This window comes from Pleurodeles waltl, chromosome 11 (genome assembly GCF_031143425.1).
Source record: "Pleurodeles waltl isolate 20211129_DDA chromosome 11, aPleWal1.hap1.20221129, whole genome shotgun sequence".
In the NCBI taxonomy this organism is placed as follows: Eukaryota; Metazoa; Chordata; class Amphibia; order Caudata; family Salamandridae; genus Pleurodeles; species Pleurodeles waltl.
Genome location: NC_090450.1, coordinates 416475251 through 416499150, shown reverse-complemented (window position 1 = coordinate 416499150; position 23900 = coordinate 416475251). Strand labels below are relative to the sequence as shown.

The 23900-nt window shown below is 44.0% G+C and overlaps 1 protein-coding gene across 4 annotated transcripts in view; it reads right to left on the bottom strand.

Annotated features, from left to right (window-relative positions):
• Positions 1 to 353: 353 nt before the first annotated feature.
• Positions 354 to 23900, bottom strand: part of IWS1 (interacts with SUPT6H, CTD assembly factor 1) — a 301618-nt gene continuing 278071 nt past the window's right edge. For 3 of the 4 annotated variants that reach the window (XM_069213754.1, XM_069213755.1, XM_069213757.1), the window contains one exon: positions 354 to 746. Coding sequence is in view for 2 of the 4 variants with exons in the window: in XM_069213755.1 (XP_069069856.1) it covers positions 621 to 746 (126 nt within the window). In the remaining 2 variants the exon portion in view is untranslated. The remainder of the gene's footprint in view (positions 747 to 23900) is intronic. The other variant, XM_069213756.1, reaches the window with a different exon arrangement.

The following is a 23900-nucleotide window of genomic DNA, read 5'->3' as shown; positions in this document are numbered from 1 at the left end:
TAAGCATGTGCATGAAAAAAAGTTTGCTTGCACTCGAACGTATCGGCAATCGTGCAGTTATCCATGTAACAGGGTCGATGTCCAAGGCAGGTACCAAACTGCCAGAAGGAGGGACAAACGTAAAGGATTTACCAGTAATAACAGGATTTTTCAAAGACAGGCCTACGAACGAGTGATAGTGATGGGTGTGGCGTGGGTGTGGTTAAATGCCCACAGATACATTAGAACAGGTCAGAGCGCTTGCGTGCTCGACCTAAAAATGGCTAGCAAGAGATCTGCTCTTTACACCTATTGACATGCATTAGGTACAGATGCAACTCATGTTTGTAAACATAGGAAATAAAGCGCGCAGGAAACATAAGGATAATTTATTGTCTAAGGTCTGTATCATTGCAACATATTATTGATCTGTACAGGGTACGACAACAAGACAAATGTAAATACAAGTCGGAAACAAATGTTCCAGAGTTAGAATCCCTGGACAGGTCAACCTGCAGGATGCCAAGATAATCATTTACAGACTTAATATAAAAAGATAACATTAAAAACGCCATTAGGCTCCCAAGTCTCAGAAAAGAACATTGACCAAGGTGATGTTCTTGCAGTGCCTTTGGTACGTGTCACAATGGCATTTTATTGCCTTGAATGCTGATTTTCACGGCATGGTCATAGCGGTTCTTTTTCTTGATGTCAGAAAACTTTCGCATCGACTTGTCTATACGGCTGATTCCTTTTTTAACGTTTCCCTGAAAAAAAAAAAAGGAAAAAAAATAAAATCAGATGCCAGATAGTGCGAATTTCAGAGGGACAAACTGGATTGTTCCACAGCATGAAACACGGTCATAAAACATGGTGCTTAACTGCTGGTTCTCCCGAACCTGTGTAAATTGTGTAGGGTGAACGGAGGAGCGGGAATACGGTGGGAGCGGTATTAACAGCTTGGAAAACCTTTTTCGCCATGTCCACTATCAAGAAAATCTCAGTTGGCTTTTACGTTTAAGACAGGTTTTACATAATAAAATTTGGTTAGCAACCATGAATAATGTGATCATCGCAGTGAAAAAACTGACACTTCAGTAAGTAGTTTCAAGGACAATTGTCCGACCGCCGGCCAAACTAAATACTTAGCGCTGACTTTGTGAACATGTCAACAGTGGCGGCCCGTCTTTAGGGCGGAGGGGCCACCCCCCGCCACCTTTTGCCTCCCATGAAGAGTGTCTGTCAGGCTGAACAAAGGTCAGCCTGACAGACACTCTTCATGTTCAGGTCAGGCAGCCAGGAGCAGACATGCGCAGACTCCTGGCTGCCTGAGCTGAACTTTGCTGGGCTGAGGAGATCACAGCTCCTATGGGTGTGACCTCCTCAGCCCAGCAAAGGTGCCTCGAGGCCCTCCCCTGGGTGACAAGGAAAGCGTCACCAATTAACACTCTCCCTGGGCACTTCAGTTTAAGCCCTGAAGTGCCCAGGGCGAGTGTCAATCAGTGACACTTCGTCATAGAGTGGGGTGGGGTCAGCAGTCTCACTGACCCCATCCCATTCTGTGACGAGGCTGGCACTTCTGCCTTCCCTCATTGGCCGACCTTAGGGAAGGCAGCAGTCCCAACCCGCCTGGGACCTGGAGGCCGAAGGGTGGGTGTGGGTGTGTGGGTGTGATGTTTCAAATTGAATGTTTGGTGCGTGCATGTTTGAATGGTATGAATGTTGTTAATGGATGTGCGTGCATTTGTGTCTGTGTGTGAAAGAATGTGTGTGTCTGTCCCGCCCGCCCCCCTCCCTCCTAAAGCTGCCGATTGCCACTGCATGTCAATTGTTAGTTTTCGAAATAGATACATCTAGGATGAATAAAACCAATCCATTTTCAAATATGCTTTGCAGAAAATGTAAATAACAGACGAAAAAAGACAAACATTAAAAAACACACATCCTGGGACTTCAGTCAGACCTTGTTGCAATATACTACATGAGTATATATCTAAAAGACTAATCTTTTATAAAACTGTTAGCTTTAAAAAGGATATTTAAAAACATAAAACCGTATTATCAGAAGGAAAGTCTGATTGGACCCCAGGGATGTCAACACGAACTGTACAACCACTCGCCTTGAAGGGTATGTAACAAAAACAAAAAAAAAAATCACAACCCGAGACCAGCTCTTTAAAAAACAAAAACAAAAAAACACCTAGCGTCAGTTTTGGGAAGTGTAGGTGGAAGTGTGCGAAACTACGAGCATGTCAAGCTGGAAAACAAGTGCTACAGGTGATTTAATGTGGCTGGATCTCACCAAGATTCACATGCTTTCTAATATGGAGCATGGAAGATTAAAAAATGCAAAGCGCAAGATAGGATAAAATTAACGGGGCTTCCCGAGCGTTCATACAAAAACTCAACAGGATTTACTACTAAGAATTTGGGATGACCTGTGTGTCACTTCTATATAAAGTTAACAAAAATGGATATTATCCAAAAAGCATTCGCTGAATGTGCTCTTATGTTTACAGGTAAAGTTTTGTAGCAAACTGAAATCAATGCCACAATCCATGTATGGGATTGGTCTAAACTCGTACAACTGTCAGCAAAACATGAAATAGCTGCTTGGTTAACCTGAGGACAGTGGAGTGATTCACATTGTGCCACAGTAACTTTTATATCAAGATGTGTTTTTAACGCTGGGACGTCGGAAGGCATCCGATATAGTCCCCAACCATATGTTGAAGTGGGTTATGTGTTTCCCCTGCTATGTGCTGAAGTGGGGAACTGGGGTAGACCATTTCTTTCTCTTCCTGTCAATGCACTATTCTAACCAGCAGGCAAGCATCCACTTTAACCTTCAAACTTCTAAAAGGCACCAGTATAACAATAAATCATGCTAAAAAGGCGAGCTGTTTGCAGGGATCTTGACTTCGGGTGGAAATAAGAACTGCTTAACACTGTTGAACATTATGGGATAGTTCAGTACCTAGAATAGTTAAACGAGAAGGGTCAGAATTATTCCACATAAAAGATGCCTCCTCTAAGCATCACTTTCAAATGTTTGTTTTTTAATGAATTTGCATTTAATTTAGAGAGCATACAAAGAGATAAAAATAGAAATAGCGATTTTTTCCTTGAAAGTAGTTTGGGAACAATCCTTGCTAATACCAATGTAATCATTAAACAAACAAATTAAGGTCTCCTGGATCTATACAACATACACTCTGAAGATCGTTTATATGGAAAATGGTTATGTCAATTCCATTGCTGAGCATACTCCTGCCAGTTATTTTTGGGCTCAGACATATACACATGTTTTTCTTTGAAGAAGTTTTTGCGAGTCATGAGGTACTGCGACTCAACCTATTGCTGGTAATGTGCATGGGCTATGGCTCCTTTTCCACATGCAGGGTGAGTACATAGCTGGAGCAAAAAGATACCGAAAGATGACCATGTGGAGGAGAGATCATAGATGAAAGTTTAAGAGAAATGTCTGCAACACGACTGGGGAGGAGGGTGGGCACATGTGAATCTACACCACTACATACCACAACAGATGTTTAAAGGGTAAAAATGTTCAGATTGTGGCATGAGTAGCTGTAAATACACATGTTGTGCACAGACTAGTAGTCCTTCAAAAAGCAGTGGCTAGCCAGAGGATGTTGCAGAATCTTGGAAGTGTGAGTAAAGGACGGCCTGACCAACAATGGTTTGCTGGTGTGCTAAAACATCCACAAAGTAGTGCTTTGTGGACATATGGGGGGTAGCGCAGGTGGCTGCTTCTCAAATGTCAAGTATAGGAATATTACCCAAGAAATCCATAGAAGCTCCTTTTTTGCTGGTTTGGGAGGGACCAGCAAAAGGCGTTTGTTTGTCTTTAAGTTTGTATACATTTGACCAGGAAGTGTGCAATACCTGCTTTCGACAGTGCACTCCCCTTGTGCAGCCTTGAGAAGGAGACAAAGTTGCTGTGTCTTGCAAAAATGTTTTGTTCTGTCAATGTAATATATGAATGCTCTTTTGACATCTTACGTGTGGACAGCTTGTTCTCCTACTAATTCTGGACGTGGGAAGAACACTGTTGCACTAATGGTATGATTGAGGTGAAAGCTAGAGACCACCACATGTAGTAGGATTTCAGGGCTTGTTCTGGAAACTAAGCTCTCATAGTGCGCTTGGAACAAAGGGTTTTTAAGGGTTAGGTCCCTGCATCTCATTAACCCAGCAAAGAGAATTTATGGCTACCAGAAATTCAGCTTTCCAGGAAAGGAACTGGGGAGGGCAAGAGTGGAGCCATTCAAAAGGAGGGCCATTAGTGTAGTGGGAACAATGTTAAGGTTCCACACAGTTGGGATAACCCTTTTGAGCCCTTCCATAAAGGCTTAGATAACGGGTGCCCTGAAAATCGAAGTGAGCTGCCTCTCTTGGAGATAAGCAGCAACAGCAGCTAAATTAAGTCTAATAGAAGTATAAGCGAGGCGTGACTTTTGCAAATGCAGCAGGTATCAAACAATGCACGGGACAGTTGGTATCAGAGGGTCAGTGTTTTTCAGGAAACAGTAGTGTACAAACCATTTCCACTTTGCCACTTAGCATGCTCTGGTAGTAGGCCTGCAGGCATCTTGAAGAATAGTCATGCATCTTGTGACACATTAAGGTACTCAAATTCTAGGACTTCACGTGCCAAATCGCAAGACTGAGATGTTCGGGGTTTGGATGTCTAAGTGCGCCTTGATTTTGGGAGAGAAGATCTGGTCTGTTGGGCAGCTTCTTATGGATCACTAGAAAGTGCAAGAAGTGCGGTGAACCAGGGCTGTCTGGCCCAGTTTGGGTCTATTAAAATGAGGGTAAGACGTTTGCTGGAGCCTCTGAACCACGAATGGAAATTGTGGGAGTGGCAGAAAAGCATAGGCAAACATCCTTGACCAGTTCATCCTTAGTGTATTGGCCACGGACTCTGGGAGTTGAAACCTGGAGGTGAGGTTTTGTCATTTTGCGTTTTCAGTGGTGGCGAGCAGGTCTATGAGGGGGAACCCCCCCCCCCCCCTTCAATACCCCCAGTGGGAGTAGGACTTGGAGTAGAGTTTCCACTAGTGGACTATCTGATGCATCCTACTGAGCAGGTCTGCAAAGTAATGCCCAACCAGTATATGTACTGTATGTGGAGATGGACCTTGTGATGAATTGCCCACAGCCAAATGCCCCGAGCTAGGGCCGACAATTAGAGGGAATGTGTGCTGCCCTGTTTCTGGAGATAAAACTTGTCGGACAAGACCTACTTTGTGTTGAATGAATGAGAAGTGGAAGGCTCTGATGGCTAAATGCATCACCACCAACTCCAGATGATTTATGTGGAAACCCCATTGATCAGGTGTCCACACACCTTGTACTGTGAGGTCTTGCAAATGTGCCCCCAATCAGTCAGGGAGGCATCCATGATGATGGTCATCACTTGGGGAACTGGGTCCAGGAAAGACCATCCCTGCAACAGATTGCTGGCATTCCACCACTGCAGAGAGCGTTGAGTGTCACCCCAAAACAGCACTAGACCCTCCCACTAACCCTATGCTTATGTCCATTGTGCAGCTAGGTGCTCCTGCAATGGATGTATGCTTACAGAACTATGGCAAAATAGGAGGACAACATGCTTAGAAGGTGGATGATAATCCTGTTACCTGGCGATCTCACTGAAAAAAGGTATCATGGTCTAGAAGGCATTCACCCTTGCTGGACTGTGGAATTCTTTCTCTACTCAGGAATCTAGTGTGGCCCAAAAAAGGGGCTGTACCTGTAAGGGCTGGAGTTTGAGATTTAGTTGCATTGATTGCGAAGACTAGGCTATGCAAGAGATATATGGTGGTCGGGTGAGCACTAGGCATTGCTGATGCATGGCCTTCTTGATCCGCCAGCCGTGCATATAAGGGAAGGCATGGATGCCGTTCCTTCTGAGGTGAGTGGCTACCACTGCAAGGCACTTTGTAAACATCCTGAGAGCTGTGGTTACTTCAAAGGGAAGCACTTTGAATTTATAATGCTGACCATTTACCCCAAATCGAAGAACCTTCGATGTGCAGGGTAGATGGGTATGTGGAACTAGGCATCTTAGAGCGAGAGCAGTCCTTAAGTCCCCTTGCGGTAGCAGTGGAATGATACCTTGGAGTGTCACCTTGTGAAATTCTCCGATGTACTTGGTGAATGGCCTAAGGGACCCTCTCCTTTTTGGAGATCAGGAAGTACAAGGAGTGTAGTATCTGTCTTTGGCGCAATGAAGGGGCAGCACAGATTCTATGGCCCATTTGCTGAGTGTATATATATGTGTGTGTGTGTATATATATATATATATATATATATATATATATATATATATATATATATATATGTATATATGTGTGTGTGTGTGTGTGTGTATATGGAAAATGTCACTTACCCAGTGTACATCTGTTCGTGGCATTAGTCGCTGCAGATTCACATGCTGTGCACATCCCGCCATCTGGTGTTGGGCTCGGAGTGTTACAAGTTGTTTTTCTTCGAAGAAGTCTTTTCGAGTCACGAGACCGAGGGACTCCTCCCATTTCGACTCCATTGCGCATGGGCGTCGACTCCATCTTAGATTGTTTTCCCCGCAGAGGGTGAGGTAGGAGTTGTGTATGCTAGTAATAGTGCCCATGCAATGGAGTGAATGTGTATGTACATAATGAAGTTTAAAGTAATATATTTACAAATGTACAAATGTTTAAGATCTACTTCTAAACTGCTACAGGCTCCCGGGGAGGCGGGTGGGCGCATGTGAATCTGCAGCGACTAATGCCACAAACAGATGTACACTGGGTAAGTGACATTTTCCATTCGATGGCATGTGTAGCTGCAGATACACATGCTGTGCATAGACTAGTAAGCAGTTATCTCCCCAAAAGCGGTGGTTCAGCCTGTAGGAGTTGAAGTAGTTTGAAATAATGTTTTTAGTACAGCTTGACCTACTGTTGCTTGTTGAGCAGTTAACACATCTACACAGTAGTGCTTGGTAAATGTATGAGGCGTAGACCATGTTGCTGCTCTACATATTTTGTTCATTGGAATATTTCCTAGAAAGGCCATGGTAGCACCTTTCTTTCTGGTTGAGTGTGCCTTTGGCGTAATAGGCAGTTCTCTTTTAGCTTTAAGATAGCAGGTTTGAATGCACTTAACTATCCATCTAGCAATGCCTTGTTTTGAAATTGGATTTCCTGTATGAGGTTTTTGAAAGGCAATAAATAGTTGTTTTGTGTTTCGAATTAGTTTTGTTCTGTCAATGTAGTACATTAGTGCTCTTTTGATGTCTAATGTATGTAGTGCTCTTTCAGCTACCGAATCTGGCTGTGGGAAGAACACTGGTAATTCTACTGTTTGATTCAAGTGGAACGGTGAGATTACTTTTGGTAAAAATTTAGGATTTGTCCGTAGAACAACTTTATTTTTGTGTATTTGAATAAATGGTTCTTGAATGGTAAATGCTTGAATTTCACTCACTCTTCTTAGAGATGTGATGGCAATTAAAAATGCATCTTTCCACTTTAAGTATTGCATTTCACAAGAGTGCATGGGCTCAAAAGGTGGACCCATGAGTCGTGTTAAGACAATGTTGAGGTTCCATGAAGGAACTGGTGGTGTTCTTGGTGGTATAATTCTCTTTAGGCCTTCCATAAACGCTTTTATGACTGGTATCCTAAATAATGAAGTTGAGTGCGTAATTTGCAGGTAAGCTGAAATTGCAGTAAGATGTAATTTTATGGAAGAGAAAGCTAGTTTTGATTTTTGCAAATGTAGTAAGTATCCTACTATATCTTTCGTAGATGCGTGTAAGGGTTGAATTTGATTATTATGGCAGTAATAAACAAATCTTTTCCACTTATTTGCATAGCAGTGTCTAGTGGTAGGCTTCCTAGCCTGTCTTATGACCTCCATACATTCTTGTGTGAGGTCTAAGTGTCTGAATTCTAGGATTTCAGGAGCCAAATTGCTAGATTCAGTGATGCTGGATTTGGATGTCTGATCTGTTGTTTGTGTTGTGTTAACAGATCTGGTCTGTTTGGTAGTTTGACATGAGGTACTACTGACAGGTCTAGTAGTGTTGTGTACCAAGGTTGCCTTGCCCATGTTGGTGCTATTAGTATGAGTTTGAGTTTGTTTTGACTCAACTTGTTTACTAGATATGGAAGGAGTGGGAAAGGGGGAAAAGCGTACGCAAATATCCCTGACCAGTTCATCCATAGCGCATTGCCCTGAGACTGATGTTGTGGGTACCTGGATGCGAAGTTTTGGCATTTTGAGTTTTCCTTTGTTGCAAATAGATCTATTTGTGGTGTTCCCCAAATTTGGAAGTAAGTGTTCAGTATTTGGGGGTGAATCTCCCATTCGTGGATCTGTTGGTGATCCCGAGAGAGATTGTCTGCCAACTGATTCTGAATTCCTGGAATAAATTGTGCTATTAGGCGAATGTGGTTGTGAATCGCCCAATGCCATATTTTTTGTGTTAGGAGACACAACTGTGTTGAGTGTGTCCCTCCTTGTTTGTTTAGATAATACATTGTTGTCATGTTGTCTGTTTTGACAAGAATGTATTTGTGGGTTATGATGGGTTGAAATGCTTTCAGCGCTAGAAATACCGCTAACAGTTCTAGGTGATTTATGTGAAACTGTTTTTGCTGTATGTCCCATTGTCCTTGGATGCTGTGTTGATTGAGGTGTGCTCCCCACCCTGTCATGGAAGCATCTGTTGTTATCACGTATTGTGGCACTGGGTCTTGGAAAGGCCGCCCTTGGTTTAAATTTATACTGTTCCACCATTGAAGCGAGATGTATGTTTGGCGGTCTATCAACACCAGATCTAGAAGCTGACCCTGTGCTTGTGACCATTGTGATGCTAGGCACTGTTGTAGGGGCCCCATGTGTAACCTTGCATTTGGGACAATGGCTATGCATGAGGACATCATGCCTAGTAGTTTCATTATCATTTTGACTTGTATTCTTTGTTTTGGATACAAGGCCTGTATTACATTGTGAAATGTTTGTACTCTTTGTGGACTTGGAGTAGCAATCCCTTTTGCTGTGTCGATTGTTGCTCCTAAGTATTGCTGTGTTTGACACGGCTGCAGGTGTGACTTTGCGTAGTTGATTGAGAAACCTAGTTTGTGTAGGATCTCTATGACATATTTTGTGTGTTTTGAACACTGTTTCAGTGTATTGGTTTTGATTAACCAATCGTCTAGGTATGGGAACACATGTATTTGCTGCCTTCTGATATGTGCAGCTACTACTGCTAGGCATTTTGTAAAAACTCTTGGCGCAGTTGTTATTCCGAATGGCAACACTTTGAATTGGTAATGTATCCCTTGGAATACAAACCTTAGGTACTTTCTGTGTGAAGGATGTATTGTTATATGGAAATATGCATCCTTTAAGTCTAGTGTTGTCATGTAGTCTTGTTGTTTGAGCAGTGGGATTACGTCTTGTAGAGTAACCATGTGAAAGTGGTCTGATTTGATGTAGGTATTTAATGTTCTGAGATCTAGTATAGGTCTCAGGCTCTTGTCTTTTTTGGGTATCAGAAAGTACAGTGAGTAAACTCCTGTGTTTAATTGTTCTTTTGGTACTAATTCTATTGCTTCTTTCTGTAGCAATGCCTGAACTTCTAGTCCTAGAAGATCTATATGTTGTTTTGACATACTTCTTTTGTCTAAATCACCCATGGGAATTCAAAACTTGGTAAATCAGTTTGGTGTTTACTGCAGAAATTATGGATTAGACATAAACCATAAGAAAACCAAACTTATGATATACAGCGCCCCGAACAAGAAGCTCAGCGCAAACATAAAGATGGATCTGACTCCCCTGGAGAGAGTAATGGAATATGACTACTTGGGCATTAGACTATCCGACAAGGGCAGCTGGGAGCCAGCCATAAGGAAAGGGGCACTAACAATTAGCCAAAGATGTGGAGTAATAGGACGCAAAGCTAGCACTGCCACAAGCCCCCCTCTGATCCTTATCTCTGAAATATATAAAGCACAAATCCGTGCTGCGGCCCTATATGGAGCAGAACTTTGGGGATCACATAGACAGATGGATACTCTCCAAACCAAAGAAAACAACTTCCTCAGACACATATCTAGACTGGGGAGGGGCACGCCAATGCTCCCCCTCAGACTGGACCTGGGCTTAAATAGTATCAAAGACATAGCATATCTAAGACCACTCCTGTATTGGGTTAGACTATGGAAAACAGACGAACTTGAACCCTACAGGGCAGCAGTTAAAGAACTATTACCACCTCATCACGGATGGGAAAAGGTACGGTGGCTCAGGGAGATGAAAGCGGCATGGACCAAACTGAGTCTATCCCAGTACTGGGAGAACCCCGAGATGATTCCTGGCAGTGCTAAACGCCTGATCAAAGAACATTATTGGGCAAAAATCAACGAAGAATCTCTCTGTTCACATGTGTCAGGTCGGCTGACAGCTGAATTCCTGCTGGTCAAACACGTTCCCTTCCCTGAAAGCTCCCTGGATCTACCCATACCAGCCCGTGCTCGCTCTCTACTACTCCAGCTCAGGTACGGGACATTGGCGGTTAATAGCTACACGGCTGGTTGGTCGACTAACAGTTCCCCATCGGACAAATGCATAAATTGTCATTTATGCAAGGAAACAGCTGAACACATCCTATTTTTCTGCCCTCTGTACAAAGGCCCCCGAGGGAAGTGGATTATTCCCTTGTGCAGAACACTCCAACCACTATCCCGCAACAGTCTATTCAGAATATGTAAATACGACACTTCCATACTGATAATCAGCGCTGTTTCTAAATATCTGGCAGCAGCATGGAAAATTCGTAATAGGACTATTCTAGATTTTAACTCACTGTTTGAAGAGTTGTCTTGAAAACAGTAAATCAGCATCCTGTTATATCAGCCTTGGGCTCTAATTGTAAACCGCGACTTATTGAGCACAAAAAACCGTATCTCTGAATAAGTGCTATATTGAGTTATTTTAACCAAAGTGTTTTATAAATTTAAAATTATACTTAATTTTATAATTGTCAAGATGCAATTTATTGGATTAATTAACCCAAAAGAACTAATTAACCTAGAGCATCATCTACCACTGTCTGACTTCTTAAATTTTTTAATCAGTTTTACTGCCTGGAATTTCAATGCCTGATTTTATATAGAGATGTGCCACACAACAGCTTTTACGTTATCATTATTCTACTGTTCAGGGTTATGTACAGGGTAAGATCCAGAGACTATTCCGAGCACCTCTTTCACCCCTCCTATTTATGTAATCTTTCTCAGGCAGCTACTGGACCCCTACTTTTTTTACTATTGTTCCTTTTATTGTGTACTGGTCTATGGTTTTTATCTTTCTGTACGTATGTATATATTTTTTAAATCTTTTAAATGGCCCAAATTTGGACCGAATAAACTATTGATTGATTGATTGACATACTGTGTGTTTTTGGTGGGACGTTTGGAGGGAATTTGAGAAATTCTATGCAATAACCATGCTGGATAATTGCTAAGACCCAAGTGTCTGTTGTTATTTCCTCCCAATGTGTGTAAAACTTGGTTAGTCTCCCCCCCACAGGTGTTATGTGTTGGGGATTTGTGACCTTGAAGTCACGGTTTGTTTTGAGGAGTTTTGGGACTTCGGAACTTTCCTCTGTTTCTTTGAAACTGTCCTCCTCTATATTGTCCCCGAAAACCTCCCCTCTGATACTGGCTCTGGTAAGTGGGCTTTGTTTGTGAGGTTGTGGCTTCTGTGGTCTGCCCTCGAAACCCCCCTCGAAATGGTGTCTTTCGAAATGTGCCTCTGCTCTGCGGGGAGTAGAGTGCACCCATGGCTTTGGCTGTGTCAGTGTCTTTTTTAAGTTTTTCTATTGCAGTGTCCACCTCCGGCCCAAACAACTGCTGTCCATTGAATGGCATATTCAGCACAGCTTGCTGTATCTCTGGTTTAAATCCTGATGTACGAAGCCATGCATGTCTCCTTATCGTTACTGCTGTGTTGACAGTTCTAGCAGCTGTGTCTGCTGCATGCAATGCTGATCGAATTTGATTATTGGAGATATTTTGTCCCTCTTCTACCACTTGCTGCGCTCTCTTTTGGAACTCCTTTGGTAAATGTTCAATAAGGTGTTGCATCTCATCCCAATGGGCCCTATCATATCTGGCTAACAAAGCTAGAGAATTTGCAATAGGCCACTGGTTTGCTGCCTGTGCCGCCACCCTTTTGCCTGCCGCGTCAAATTTTCTATTCTCTTTATCTGGAGGTGGCGCGTCTCCTGAAGTATGAGAGTTGGCTCTTTTGCGCGCTGCTCCAACCACAACAGAGTCTGGTGATAGCTGTTGTGTGATGTACAGTGGGTCTGTTGGTGGCGGTTTATATTTTTTAATCGACTCTTGGAGTAATGGCTCTCCCTTTGACAGGCTCCTCAAACACTTGTTTGGAGTGTTTTAGCATTCCGGGCAGCATCGGCAGACTTTGATATTGACTGTGCGCAGACGACAGTGTATTAAAAAGGAAGTCGCCTTCAATGGGTTCTGAGTGAAGGCTGACATTGTGAAATGCTGCTGCTCTTGATACCACTTGAACGTAGCCTGTACTATCCTCTGGTGGCGACGGTCTCGCTGGATAGCATTGAGGACTATTATCTGACACTGCTGCGTCGTAAAGGTCCCATGCGTCAGGGTCATCTTGACTCATCCCCGTATGAGTTGGGGATTGCATCATTGGTGGAGTGGCTACCGGTGATGGTTGTGGAGAGTGATGTGGGGATGGTGGTGGTGTCACTTGTTTAGCCACTTTTGCTTGTGGCTGTTTGTCCTTGTCTTGGAAGGCAAGTTTTCGTTTCATTCTGATTGGAGGAAGAGTGCTGATCTTCCCTGTATCTTTTTGAATAAAGAGCCGCCTTTGCGTGTGATCTGGCTCTATTGTCTCTAATTCCTGATGGAATCTGTGTGTCTTCATTTGTGAGGACAGTCCTTGTTCCTCTGAATAGGAACTTATTTTCGGTTCGGATGCCGGATGTTTCGGTACCGAAACCTTTTCGGCTGATTTTTTCGGCTCCGACGAAATCTTTTTTTTACTTTCGGCGTAGTGCCCTCTCGGTGCCGAACCATTGCGGTGCCTCTGTCTCGATGCCGAATCTTTTCGGAGCCACTCTCTTTGGCCCGAGATTGCTGTGTGCCGGTATCTTGACCGGAGTCGGATGACTTCGACACCAGCTCGCCCTTTTTCAGTGCCGATGGACGGTCACCTATTTTTCGGGTTAAGCCATGGCCTGTTGGCAGTGGTGTCCCCTGGGCTTTAACAGTCTTTTCGTGAGTTCTTTGTTGCGACGTCTTACTCACGGTTTTTGGCGTTTCTTTGGGATCGATCTCCTCCGAGTCCGAATCCTGCATGGAGAATGTTTCTTCCTCCTCCTCGAAACGCCCTGGTCCTGTCGGCGCCGACGCCATTTGCAGTCTTCTTGCTCTTCGGTCCCCGAGTGTCTTTCTGGACCGAAACGCTCCACAGGCCTCACAAGTATCCTCCTTGTGTTCTGGTGACAAACACAAGTTACAGACCAGGTGTTGATCTGTATATGGATACTTGTTATGGCATTTTGGACAGAAGCAGAATGGGGTCCGTTCCATCAGCCTTGAAGAGACACGTGGCCGGGCCGACCAGGCCCCGACGGGGATCGAAAAAACCCCAAAGGGCCACCGGAGCTCTTCTTAATTCGGTGTCGATCTGTTGTAACTAACCCGATACCGAACGCAAACAATACCGAGATTCTAACTAACTTTCCGACCCGAAACACGGAGCGAAAAGGAACACGTCCGAACCCGATGGCGGAAAAAAACCAATCTAAGATGGAGTCGACGCCCATGCGCAATGGAGTCGAAATGGGAGGAGTCCCTCGGTCTCGTGACTCGAAAAGACTTCTTCGAAGAAAAACAACTTGTAACACTCCGAGCCCAACACCAGATGGCGGGATGTGCACAGCATGTGTATCTGCAGCTACACATGCCATCGAACATATATATATATATATATATATATATATATATATATATATTAAAAAAAGGTCACTTACCCAGAGTAGATCTGTTCATGGCATGTTCTGCTGCAGATTCAAATGCTGGGCATACTTCTGCCATCTAGTGTTGGGCTCGGAGTGTTATTCTTCGAAGAAGTGTTTTCGAGTCACAGGATCAAGTGACTCCTCCTCTCCGGCTCCATTGCGCATGGGCATTGACTCCATGTTAGGTTGTTTTCCCGCAGAAGGTAAGGTAGGAGTGACAGAGTATAAAGAAAAGAGATGTCCTTGCTAATGGAATGTTAAATATGTATATCTACACATATGTACAAGTGTTGTTTAACTTAAACGACTACAGGCTGCCAGGGAGGTGGGAGGGAGCATGATAATCTGCAGCGGAACAGGCCACAAACATTTTCCGTTCGATGGCATGTGTAGCTGCAGATACACATGCTGTGCATAGACTACAAAGCAGTTAGTCCTCCCATAAAAGCGGTGGTTAGTCTGTAGGAGTTGAAGTTGTTTGAAATAATGTTCTTAGTACAGCTTGGCCTACTGTGGCTTGCTGTGCTGCTAAAACATCTACACAATAGTGTTTAGTACATGTATGTGGTGTTGACCAAGTAGCTGCTTTACACATTTCAGCCATTGTTATGTTACCTAAGAAGGCCATTGCAGCACCTTTCTTCCTTGTGGAATGTGCTTCAGGAGTAACTAAGAGTTGTCTTTTGGCTTTAACGTAACATGTTTGGATGCATCTTACTATCCATCTTGCTGAACCTGGTTTTGAAATGGGGTTACCAGTATGGGGTTTTTGAAAAGCTACAAATAGCTGTTTAGTGTTTCTGAATGGCTTTGTTCTATCTATATAGTACATTAGTTCTCTTTTAATGTCTAATGTATGTAGAGCTCTTTCTGCCACGGAATCTGGCTGTGGGAAGAAGACTGTTTGATTGATATGAATAGGTGATACTACTTTAGGAAGAAATTTAGGGGTAGTTCGTAGTACGACTATGTTTTTGTACTTGTATGAACGGTTCTTCAATAATGAAAGCTTGAATTTCGCTATAGCGACTAGGAAGGCAGCCTTCCATGTTAAGAATTGTATTTGACATGAGTGCACAGGCTCAAATGGTGGGCCCATAAGTCGCTTAAGCACTATGTTTAAATTCCACGAAGGAACTGGAAGTGTTCTGGGTGGAATGACGCGTTGTAAGCCTTCCATGAAGGCTTTGATAACAGGAACTCTAAATAAAGAGCTGTGCCATACATTTTGCAAGTATGCGGAAATTGCAGTGAGATGTATTTTTATGGAAGAGAATGCTAAATTTGATTTTTGTAAATGAAGTAAATAGCATACAATATCTTGTATTGATGCTGTAAAGAGGGGCAATTTCTTTATATTGACAGTAATATACAAATATTTTCCATTTGTTCGCTTAGCACTGTCTAGTAGTGGGTTTTCTTGCTTGCTTAATTACTTCCATACATTCCGATGATAGTTGCAAATAACCAAATCCTATGACCTCAGGAGCCAAATCGCCAGATTGAGTGTGTTGGGATTTGGGTGCCTCATCTGCCCTTTGTTTTGTGTTAACAGGTCTGGTCTGTTTGGGAGTTTGCAGGGTGGTACTACTGACAGGCCTAATAGTGTTGTGTACCACGGTTGACGTGCCCACGTTGGTGATATGAGTATCATAGAGTGTGTTTTGACGCAATTTGTTGACTAGAAATAGAATGAGTGGGAGAGGGGGGAAAAGCGTAAGCAAATATCCCTGACCAATTGATCCATAGAGCGTTGCCCTTGGATAGGGGATGTGGGTATCTGGATGCGAAGTTTTGGCATTTTGCATTTTTGCTGGTGGCGAACAGATCCATGTCTGGTGTTCCCCATTGTTGAAAGTATTTGTGAAGTACATAAGGGTGAATCTCCCACTCTTGTGTTTGTTGATTTCTGCTGAGAACATCTGCCAATTGGTTGTGTATCCCTGGAATGTATTGTGCTACCAGGTGAATTTGGTTGTGTATTGCCCATTTCCAAATGTTTTGAGTTAGGAGGGAGAGTTGGGACGAATGTGTCCCTCCCTGTTTGTTTAGGTAATACATGGTGGTCATGTTGTCTGTTTTGATCAGGACATGCTTGTGAATGAGACGAGGTGGAAAAGCTTTGAGTGCTAGGACAACAGCTAACAACTCTAAGAGATTTGTGTGTAGCTGTTTGTGTTGGGCATCCCATTGTTCTTGGATGTGATTATTGAAGTGGGCTCCCCAGCCAATCATTGATGCATCTGTTGTAAGTATGGTCTGAGGCACGGGGTCTTGAAATGGCCGCCATTTGTTTAGATATGTGGAATTCCGCCATTGAAGGGACATGTATGTTTGGTGGTCTATCAACATTAGATCTTGAAGTTGACCCTGTGCTTATGACCATTGTTGTGCAAGGCACTGTTGCAAGGGCTGCATGTTTAGTCTTGCATGTGGAACAATTGCAATACATGATGCCATCATTCCTAACATTTTCATGACAAATTTGACGGTGTACTGTTGACCTGTTCGTATCTGTGCTATTATATTTTGGAATGCTTGTATTCTCTGCATATTTGGACTTGCAAGCGCTTTTTGAGTATTTAGTATTGCCCCTAAATACTGCTGTATTTGCGCAGGCTGCAGTTGCGACTTTTGGTAATTTATTGAGAACCCTAGCGTGTGCAGGGTTTGTATTACGTAATGTGCATGGTTTTGACACTGCATATGACTGTTTGATTTTATCAGCCAATCTTCTAGATATGGAAAGACATGTATATGTTGTCTTCTTAGGTAGGCTGCGGCTACTGCTAGGCACTTTGTGAATACCCTTGGAGCTGTTATTCCAAAGGGTAACACCTTGAACAGATCGTGCTTTCTTTGAATGACAAACCTGAGATATTTTCTGTGCTCTGGATGAATGTGTATATGAAAATAGGCATCTTTGAGGTCTAAAGTTGCCATGAAATCGTGTTTTTGAAGTAGTGGGATAACATCCTGGAGAGTTACCATGTGAAAGTGTTCTGACAGGATGTAAAGATTGAGGATCCTGAGATCTAATATTGTCCTTAGGGTGCCATCCTTTTTGGGAATGAGGAAATACAGTGAGTAAACTCCCGTCCCTACTTGATTTTGTGGGCCCGGTTCTATTGCTTGTTTGAGTAATAGAGATTTGACTTCTTCCTGTAACAGAGTGATATGCTCTGTGGATAGTTTGTGTGGTTTTGGTGGAATGTTTGGTGGCGTTTGTATCAATTCTAGGCAATAGCCATTGCAGATCATTGATAATACCCAGTTGTCTGTGGTAATGTTTAGCCAATTGTTGTGGATCTTTTGCAGTCTTCCTCTCACAGGGGAGGTATGGACTGGAAGGGAATGGAACAAGTCACTGTTTACTTTGATGTGAGGCTTGTTTAGGTGTTTGATATTTCCCTCTGCCTCTGGGGTACTGGCCTCTATATGTGCTCCTAAAACCACCTAGTTGATATTGAGGTTGGTAGGCCGGCTTTGGCTGTGATGTGGATGCCTCTGCAGTTTGAGCCCTAAATCCACCTCTAAACTGGGGTTTGCAAAAGGATCCCCTGTATTGTGTGGTGTATAGTGCACTCATCGCTTTTGCGGTGTCTGAATCCTTACGCATTTTTTCTATGGTACTGTCGACCTCTGGGCCGACAAGCTGTTTTTTTGTTGAATGGCATATTCAACACTGCCTGTTGGATTTTGGTCTTGAATCCTGAGGACCTAAGCCATGCATGCATGCCTCCTGATTGTCACATGCTCCTCAGTATAACCAGCTCTTTTCGGCTTCAAAGCTGGCTTTTTTGGTATCGAAAAAGATGGCGTTCTGAATGGTCTCAGCTCCGAAAAAGATTTTCGAAATTTGGACTCGGAAGAGCGCTGTTTTCCTGAGTCAGAGACGCAGCTACGGCTCGACTCCGACTGCTTCGTCAGAGTGACCTTTTTCGGTGCCAAACTGGTGGTTTGGTCACCGGGTGTCTTCTTTCGGGTCGAGCCATGGCCTTCCGGCAGTGGCGTCCCCAAGGCCTTATGTCTCGGCTTAGATCGTACAGGGACAGGCGTATTCACTTGCTGTCCTGCCATGACCAGTCTGTCCTCCTCGGAATCCTGGTCTGACTCGGATCCTCGAATGGAGACTGCAGTCTGCATGATGTCTTCCTCTTCGACGTCGAGATGTTCTGAGCTTTTTGACGCCATCTCGAGCCTTCGTGCTCTTCTGTCCCGAAGTGTCTTTTTTCACCAGAAGGATCTGCAGGCCTTGCAATTTTCTTCCCGATGGTCCAGGGAAAGGCAAAGATTACAGACGAGGTGTTGGTCTGTATAAGGGAATTTAACGAGGCACCGAGGGCTGAGTCGGAATGGAGTCTGATCCATGACGTTTCAACGCGGTCGGCCCGACCAGGCCCAAGTTGGGTGCTTGCGCCTCAAAGGGCGAGTAGAAATGTTTTTTCTGACGGTACCGAAGTGTCGATAGAAGGTGTAACACGATCGAAAAAATACTGACGAGAAATTTATTGTTTTCAAGTTTTTCCAAATCGAAATATCAGAGCAAAAAGAAACACGTCCGAACCCGACGGCGGAAAGAAAACAATCTAACATGGAGTTGATGCCCATGCGCAATGGAGCTGAAGAGGGGGAGTCACTCGATCCCGTGACTCAAAAACACTTCTTCGAAGAAAAACAACTTGTAACACTCCGAGCCCAACACTAGATGGCAGAAGAATGCACAGCATGTGTATCTGCAGCTACACATGCCATCGAACACACACACACACACACATATTTATATATATATGGAAAATGTCACTTACCCAGTGTACATCTGTTCGTGGCATGAGACGCTGCAGATTCACATGCTGTGCATTATCCTGCCATCTAGTGTTGGGCTCGGAGTGTTACAAGTTGTTTTTGTTCGAAGAAGTCTTTTTTTGAGTCACTGGACCGAGTGACTCCTCCCTTTCGGCTCCATTGTGCATGGGCGTCGACTGCATCTTAGACTGTTTTCCCCGCAGAGGGTGAGGTAGGAGTTGTGAGTATACTAGAGGTGCCCATGCAATGGAGTAGTAACGTATGTATCTAATGTCTATTAAAAAATATATACATATATATATTTTTTTTACATATTTACAATTCTCATGCAACAAAAAACAGCTACAGGCTACCGGGGAGGTGGGAGGGCGCATCTGAATCTGCAGCGTCTCATGCCATGAACAGATGTACACTGGGTAAGTGCCATTTTCCGTTCTGTGGCATGTGTAGCTGCAGATACACATGCTGTGCATAGACTACTAAGCAGTTATCTCCCTAAAAAGCGGTGGTTTAGCCTGTAGGAGTTGAAGTTGTCTGAAATAATGTTCTTAATACAGCCTGTCCAACTGTGGCTTGTTGTATTGCTAACACGTCTACACATTAATGCTTAGTAAATGTATGAGGCGTAGACCAAGTGGCTGCCTTACAAATTTCTGTCATTGGTATATTCCAAGAAAAGCCATTGTGGCGCCTTTCTTTCTATTGGAATGTGCCCTTGGTGTAATAGGTCATTCTCTTTTTGCTTTAATGTAGCAAGTTTGAATACATGTAACTATCCAGAAAAATATAGTGGATCACACCAATTGTTCTTAGTATATAATTATAAAGAGTCAGTAGTGACTCAGAGTTAAAAGCAAGAATTTAAATGTGTTCTCACAATGTTGTTTCACATTGGCATCCCTGGTGTAGGTTCTCTTATTCATATGTGCATACCAAACCCTTTATACACTTTATAACTCGTACTCTAAGGTAACTAACCTGCATCCCCACCATGCACCGCTAATTACTGAAGAAAAAAAACGTGCATGATGGGAGCACGAGTTTATAGTTATCTTAGGGCAAGAGGTATAGTAACTTGAAAGAACTAACTATAACTGCTGAATTTCTATGCTTTTGTACGAGTAAATGCAGAACTTAACTAGAACGTCCCTGTGACCTTTGTTTGGCAGAGACAGAAAGACAGACACACCACTTATCTGAGGTGATCTTTCCCCAATAAGGGTGGGTGCTGTTGCTGTCTGTGGAAGGATGTGTAGGGCTCTGGACAGTAAATTTGCCCTTGCACGATATGGTGTGCGGCAAAAGGAGCCCAGGGTAGCTGGTGTCTGCGGGGCACCCATAGTCTTGGCTGTCTGTGTCCTTTTTTATTTTTGTTCATCATCTCATCAACTTGGCTTATAAAAGGGTGCCTCATACCACTGAAAAGCAAGTTGAGGAGATGTTATTGGACCTCCAGTATGAATTCAGACGAGCAGATACTCATAGCTGCGGAGGAGGAGACTAGTCCACTGCATGATGATTTTCCTTCTGCCACCAACTCTTTATTGTTTATATTACTCAGGAAGATGTTGAATTAAAGCTTCCATTTAATCCCAGTGGGTGCAGTCGTACCAAGAGCAGGCCCACTGAATTTGTGATCAGCCAATGCGTGGCAGACTCGGCTACGACATGCTTGCCTGCCGCGTCAATGTTTTTGCTCTCAGTCCAGAGAGGGACCATCACCTCTGCCCTGAGAATGGGCACACTCAAGTGCTGTGTATACCATCTGGTGGAAGCTAACCCCTGATGTAAGTGGGGGCCAGAGAGGGCGGCCTTATATTTTGTTTTTCTGCCCTGGGGGTGACAACAGGTGGCTTTGGTCTGTTCTCAAAGAAGTCATGCACAGGTTGGAGTATACCCTTCAGCAAAGACAAGTACTGCAATGACCTGTGTGTGTAGGAGAAGGTCACCATCAGGAAGTCCCTCCCTCTAAGTTACTTGTGCATTTGCACCTTGTGAAAGGTGGCTGCACATGGGAGCACTTCATGATATGGGAGGACAGCTTAGCCTGATAAAAATCCAGATCTGTATCAGCAGGGGGTTCTATAGCATAGTTGTCCTCGTTTGGGTGTGTATCCCAAGGCAGGTTATATAGGTTATACAGAGACCTTGGACTTTCTTGAAATACTTGAAGGAACAGATTCCTGTGGCGAGTGTGGCATAGGGTCTACAGGTGGTAATGGAGAGGTGGATCTAGTGGGAGTGGTGCAGAAAGCAGAGAAGGCTGAAGGGAAGGAAGCGGAGGAGGAAGAGGTGGGGAGGAAGAGGTGGAGCAGAGGTGCCCTTGTCATGGCACCGATCCTTCTGGGGCGGCGGTTTGGAAGGTGGATTTAGTGCCTCTTCAACGTTAATTTCTCTTCAGAGGAAAAGGACTTTTGGGCTTATCTGGAGTATTAGTCACCTAGAACCGGTTCTAGGTTGAATGTAGAACTGACGCTGTCTGACGTTCAGCTTCTCATGGAGGAGCTGAAGGATTGGCTGTTCAAAGTCCTCACAGGCAGTGGAAGAGGCAGACATTAATGGCACTCTCACCGGACCAGACAGTTTTCGAGGCCCATTCAGCACCGAACTTGCTTTTGAATCCCAAGTCCTCAGCTCTCAGGGCAGTTCTGGGGACTGGAGCTGATGCAGTTGCCGAGGTGGATGGGTGGGAGGGCGTAGAGCTGGACTTCAGCGCAGAAGCATCCAAACCCTCTATTCTGAGCCAACTGTGGCCTGGTGGCTGGGGTGACCCAAAGGCCTCATGAGTGCTCTGAAAGCTCGAAGATCTAGCCTCCAGAGGAGGTAAATGGTGGCGAGGACAGTCTGTTGGCGGTAGTACTCATTGCAAACACTTTGGACTGTCCTTGCGCCAGTATGGGGTTCGCCTCCTCATGTCCGAAATAGAACTCTCGGCCAACAAGAGTTCATCTATCTCAGTACAGGTGATGTTCTTCTGCTGCTGCTGGTCGCCCTCGTTGTCTTGATCCCCGAAAAGGTCAGGTGTCCTGCTGTCTCTACACCATGGAGGCAGAGGAGATATGATAGGTTTGACGGTTCCATAAGGTCTTATCATGGAACACCAGACAACGGTGCAGGAGTCCTCCAGATGGTCAGGAGACAAACAGAGGTTACAGACTATATGGAGGTCTGTCCTCTGGTAAGGCGAGTGACATTTGGAGCAAAAATGGAAATGAGTCCTTTCCTGCACGGGAACATTTTCTTGGGTCAAAGGTAGTGTAGAAGGCCAAGGGAGCCAGGGCCTGGGTGGAGCAATGCAAAAGTGTTCGATCTGCAGAAAACTGAGTCGAAGGGGAAACACAGTTTGAGAAAGCAAACATGTGATTGCAGACTCTTTTGGTTAAAAACTGATCCAAGTGGCCCAGGCAAGACCACAATACGGTGTTAAACAGGAGCTCGAAAGGATATGTGTGAATGCAAAGCAGAGAAAAAAAACCAATCTAAATTGAGCCGAGGCCCATTACCAGCAATAGGTTGAGTCATAGTACTTTGTGACTTCAAAAGACTTCTTTGAGGAAAAACAACTTGCATATGTCCAAGTACAACACTAGGTGGCGGGAATATGCACATCATGTGCACCCACAGCTACAAATGCCACAAACATAACATTAGCTACATCTTACATAGGTACTGATTATTCAGTTTCCTCAAAGTGGTTAACATTCATTCGACAAGACCCTTGTAGTGGGCCAAACCCAGTCAGATTTTTACATGCTTTTGAAGGCTTCATTAGGCTTCATATACAGTCCCTTCTAACAGGTTACAGTCATCAAGAATGCTTTCATTTTGTAATGCTTGGTTCGGTTGGATTATTCCAATTTTTGGCCAAGCCTTGTTTGGTAACTATCAGGCCTAGACCAATAAATATTATCTGGTACCTTATGAGACCTAGATCATCCAGGACATTCATTAACACAATACCTGGGTCAAGTGAAATTTGTGTGCCAATAACGTTGTCCAGGACATCCTTAGAAAATCACAACTCCACACTGTGTGCAACATATTCCCTTCCTCAGTTTGATATCTGAGATATAGAGGTAAAGGATCAGTTCAATATGCCGAGTGGTAATAGTGCCCTTGCCATTGTGGGGAATGAAAATGTCACTTACCCAGTGTACATCTGTTTGTGGCATCAGTCGCAGTAGATTCGCATGTTTTGCAATAGCTCGCCATCTGGTGTTGGGCCGGAGTGTTACAAGTTGTTTTTCTTCGAAGAAGTCTTTCGAGTCACGGGACCGAGTGACTCCTCCTTCTGTCTCCATTGCGCATGGGCGTCGACTCCATCTTCGATTGTTTTTCCCCGCAGAGGGTGAGGTAGGAGTTGAATTGTAGTAATAGTGCCCATGCAATGGAGTGACTAAGTATGCACCTATTTAAGGTTGAGATGATACATATACAAATATTTGAAGGTAACTTCCAAACTGCTACAGGCTCCCGGGGAGGCGGGTGGGCACATGCGAATCTACTGCGACTGATGCCACGAACAGATGTACACTGGGTAAGTGACATTTTCAGTTCGATGGCATCTGTCGCTGTAGATACGCATGTTTTGCATAGACTAGTAAGCAGTTATCTCCCCAAAAGCGGTGGATCAGCCTGTAGGAGTGGAAGTAGTCTGAAATAATGTTCTTAATACGGCTTGACCTACTGTGGCTTGTTGTGCGGATAACACGTCTACACAGTAGTGCTTGGTGAATGTGTGAGGCGTAGACCATGTGGCTGCCTTACATATTTCTTGCATTGGGATGTTTCCTAGAAAGGCCATGGTAGCACCTTTCTTTCTGGTTGAGTGTGCCCTTGGTGTAATGGGCAGCTGTCGTTTAGCTTTAAGGTAGCAGATTTGGATGCATTTAACTATCCATCTGGCTATACCTTGTTTTGATATTGGGTTTCCTGCATGAGGTTTTTGAAATGCAATAAATAGTTGTTTAGTCTTTCTGATGTTCTTTGTTCTGTCAATGTAATACATCAATGCTCTTTT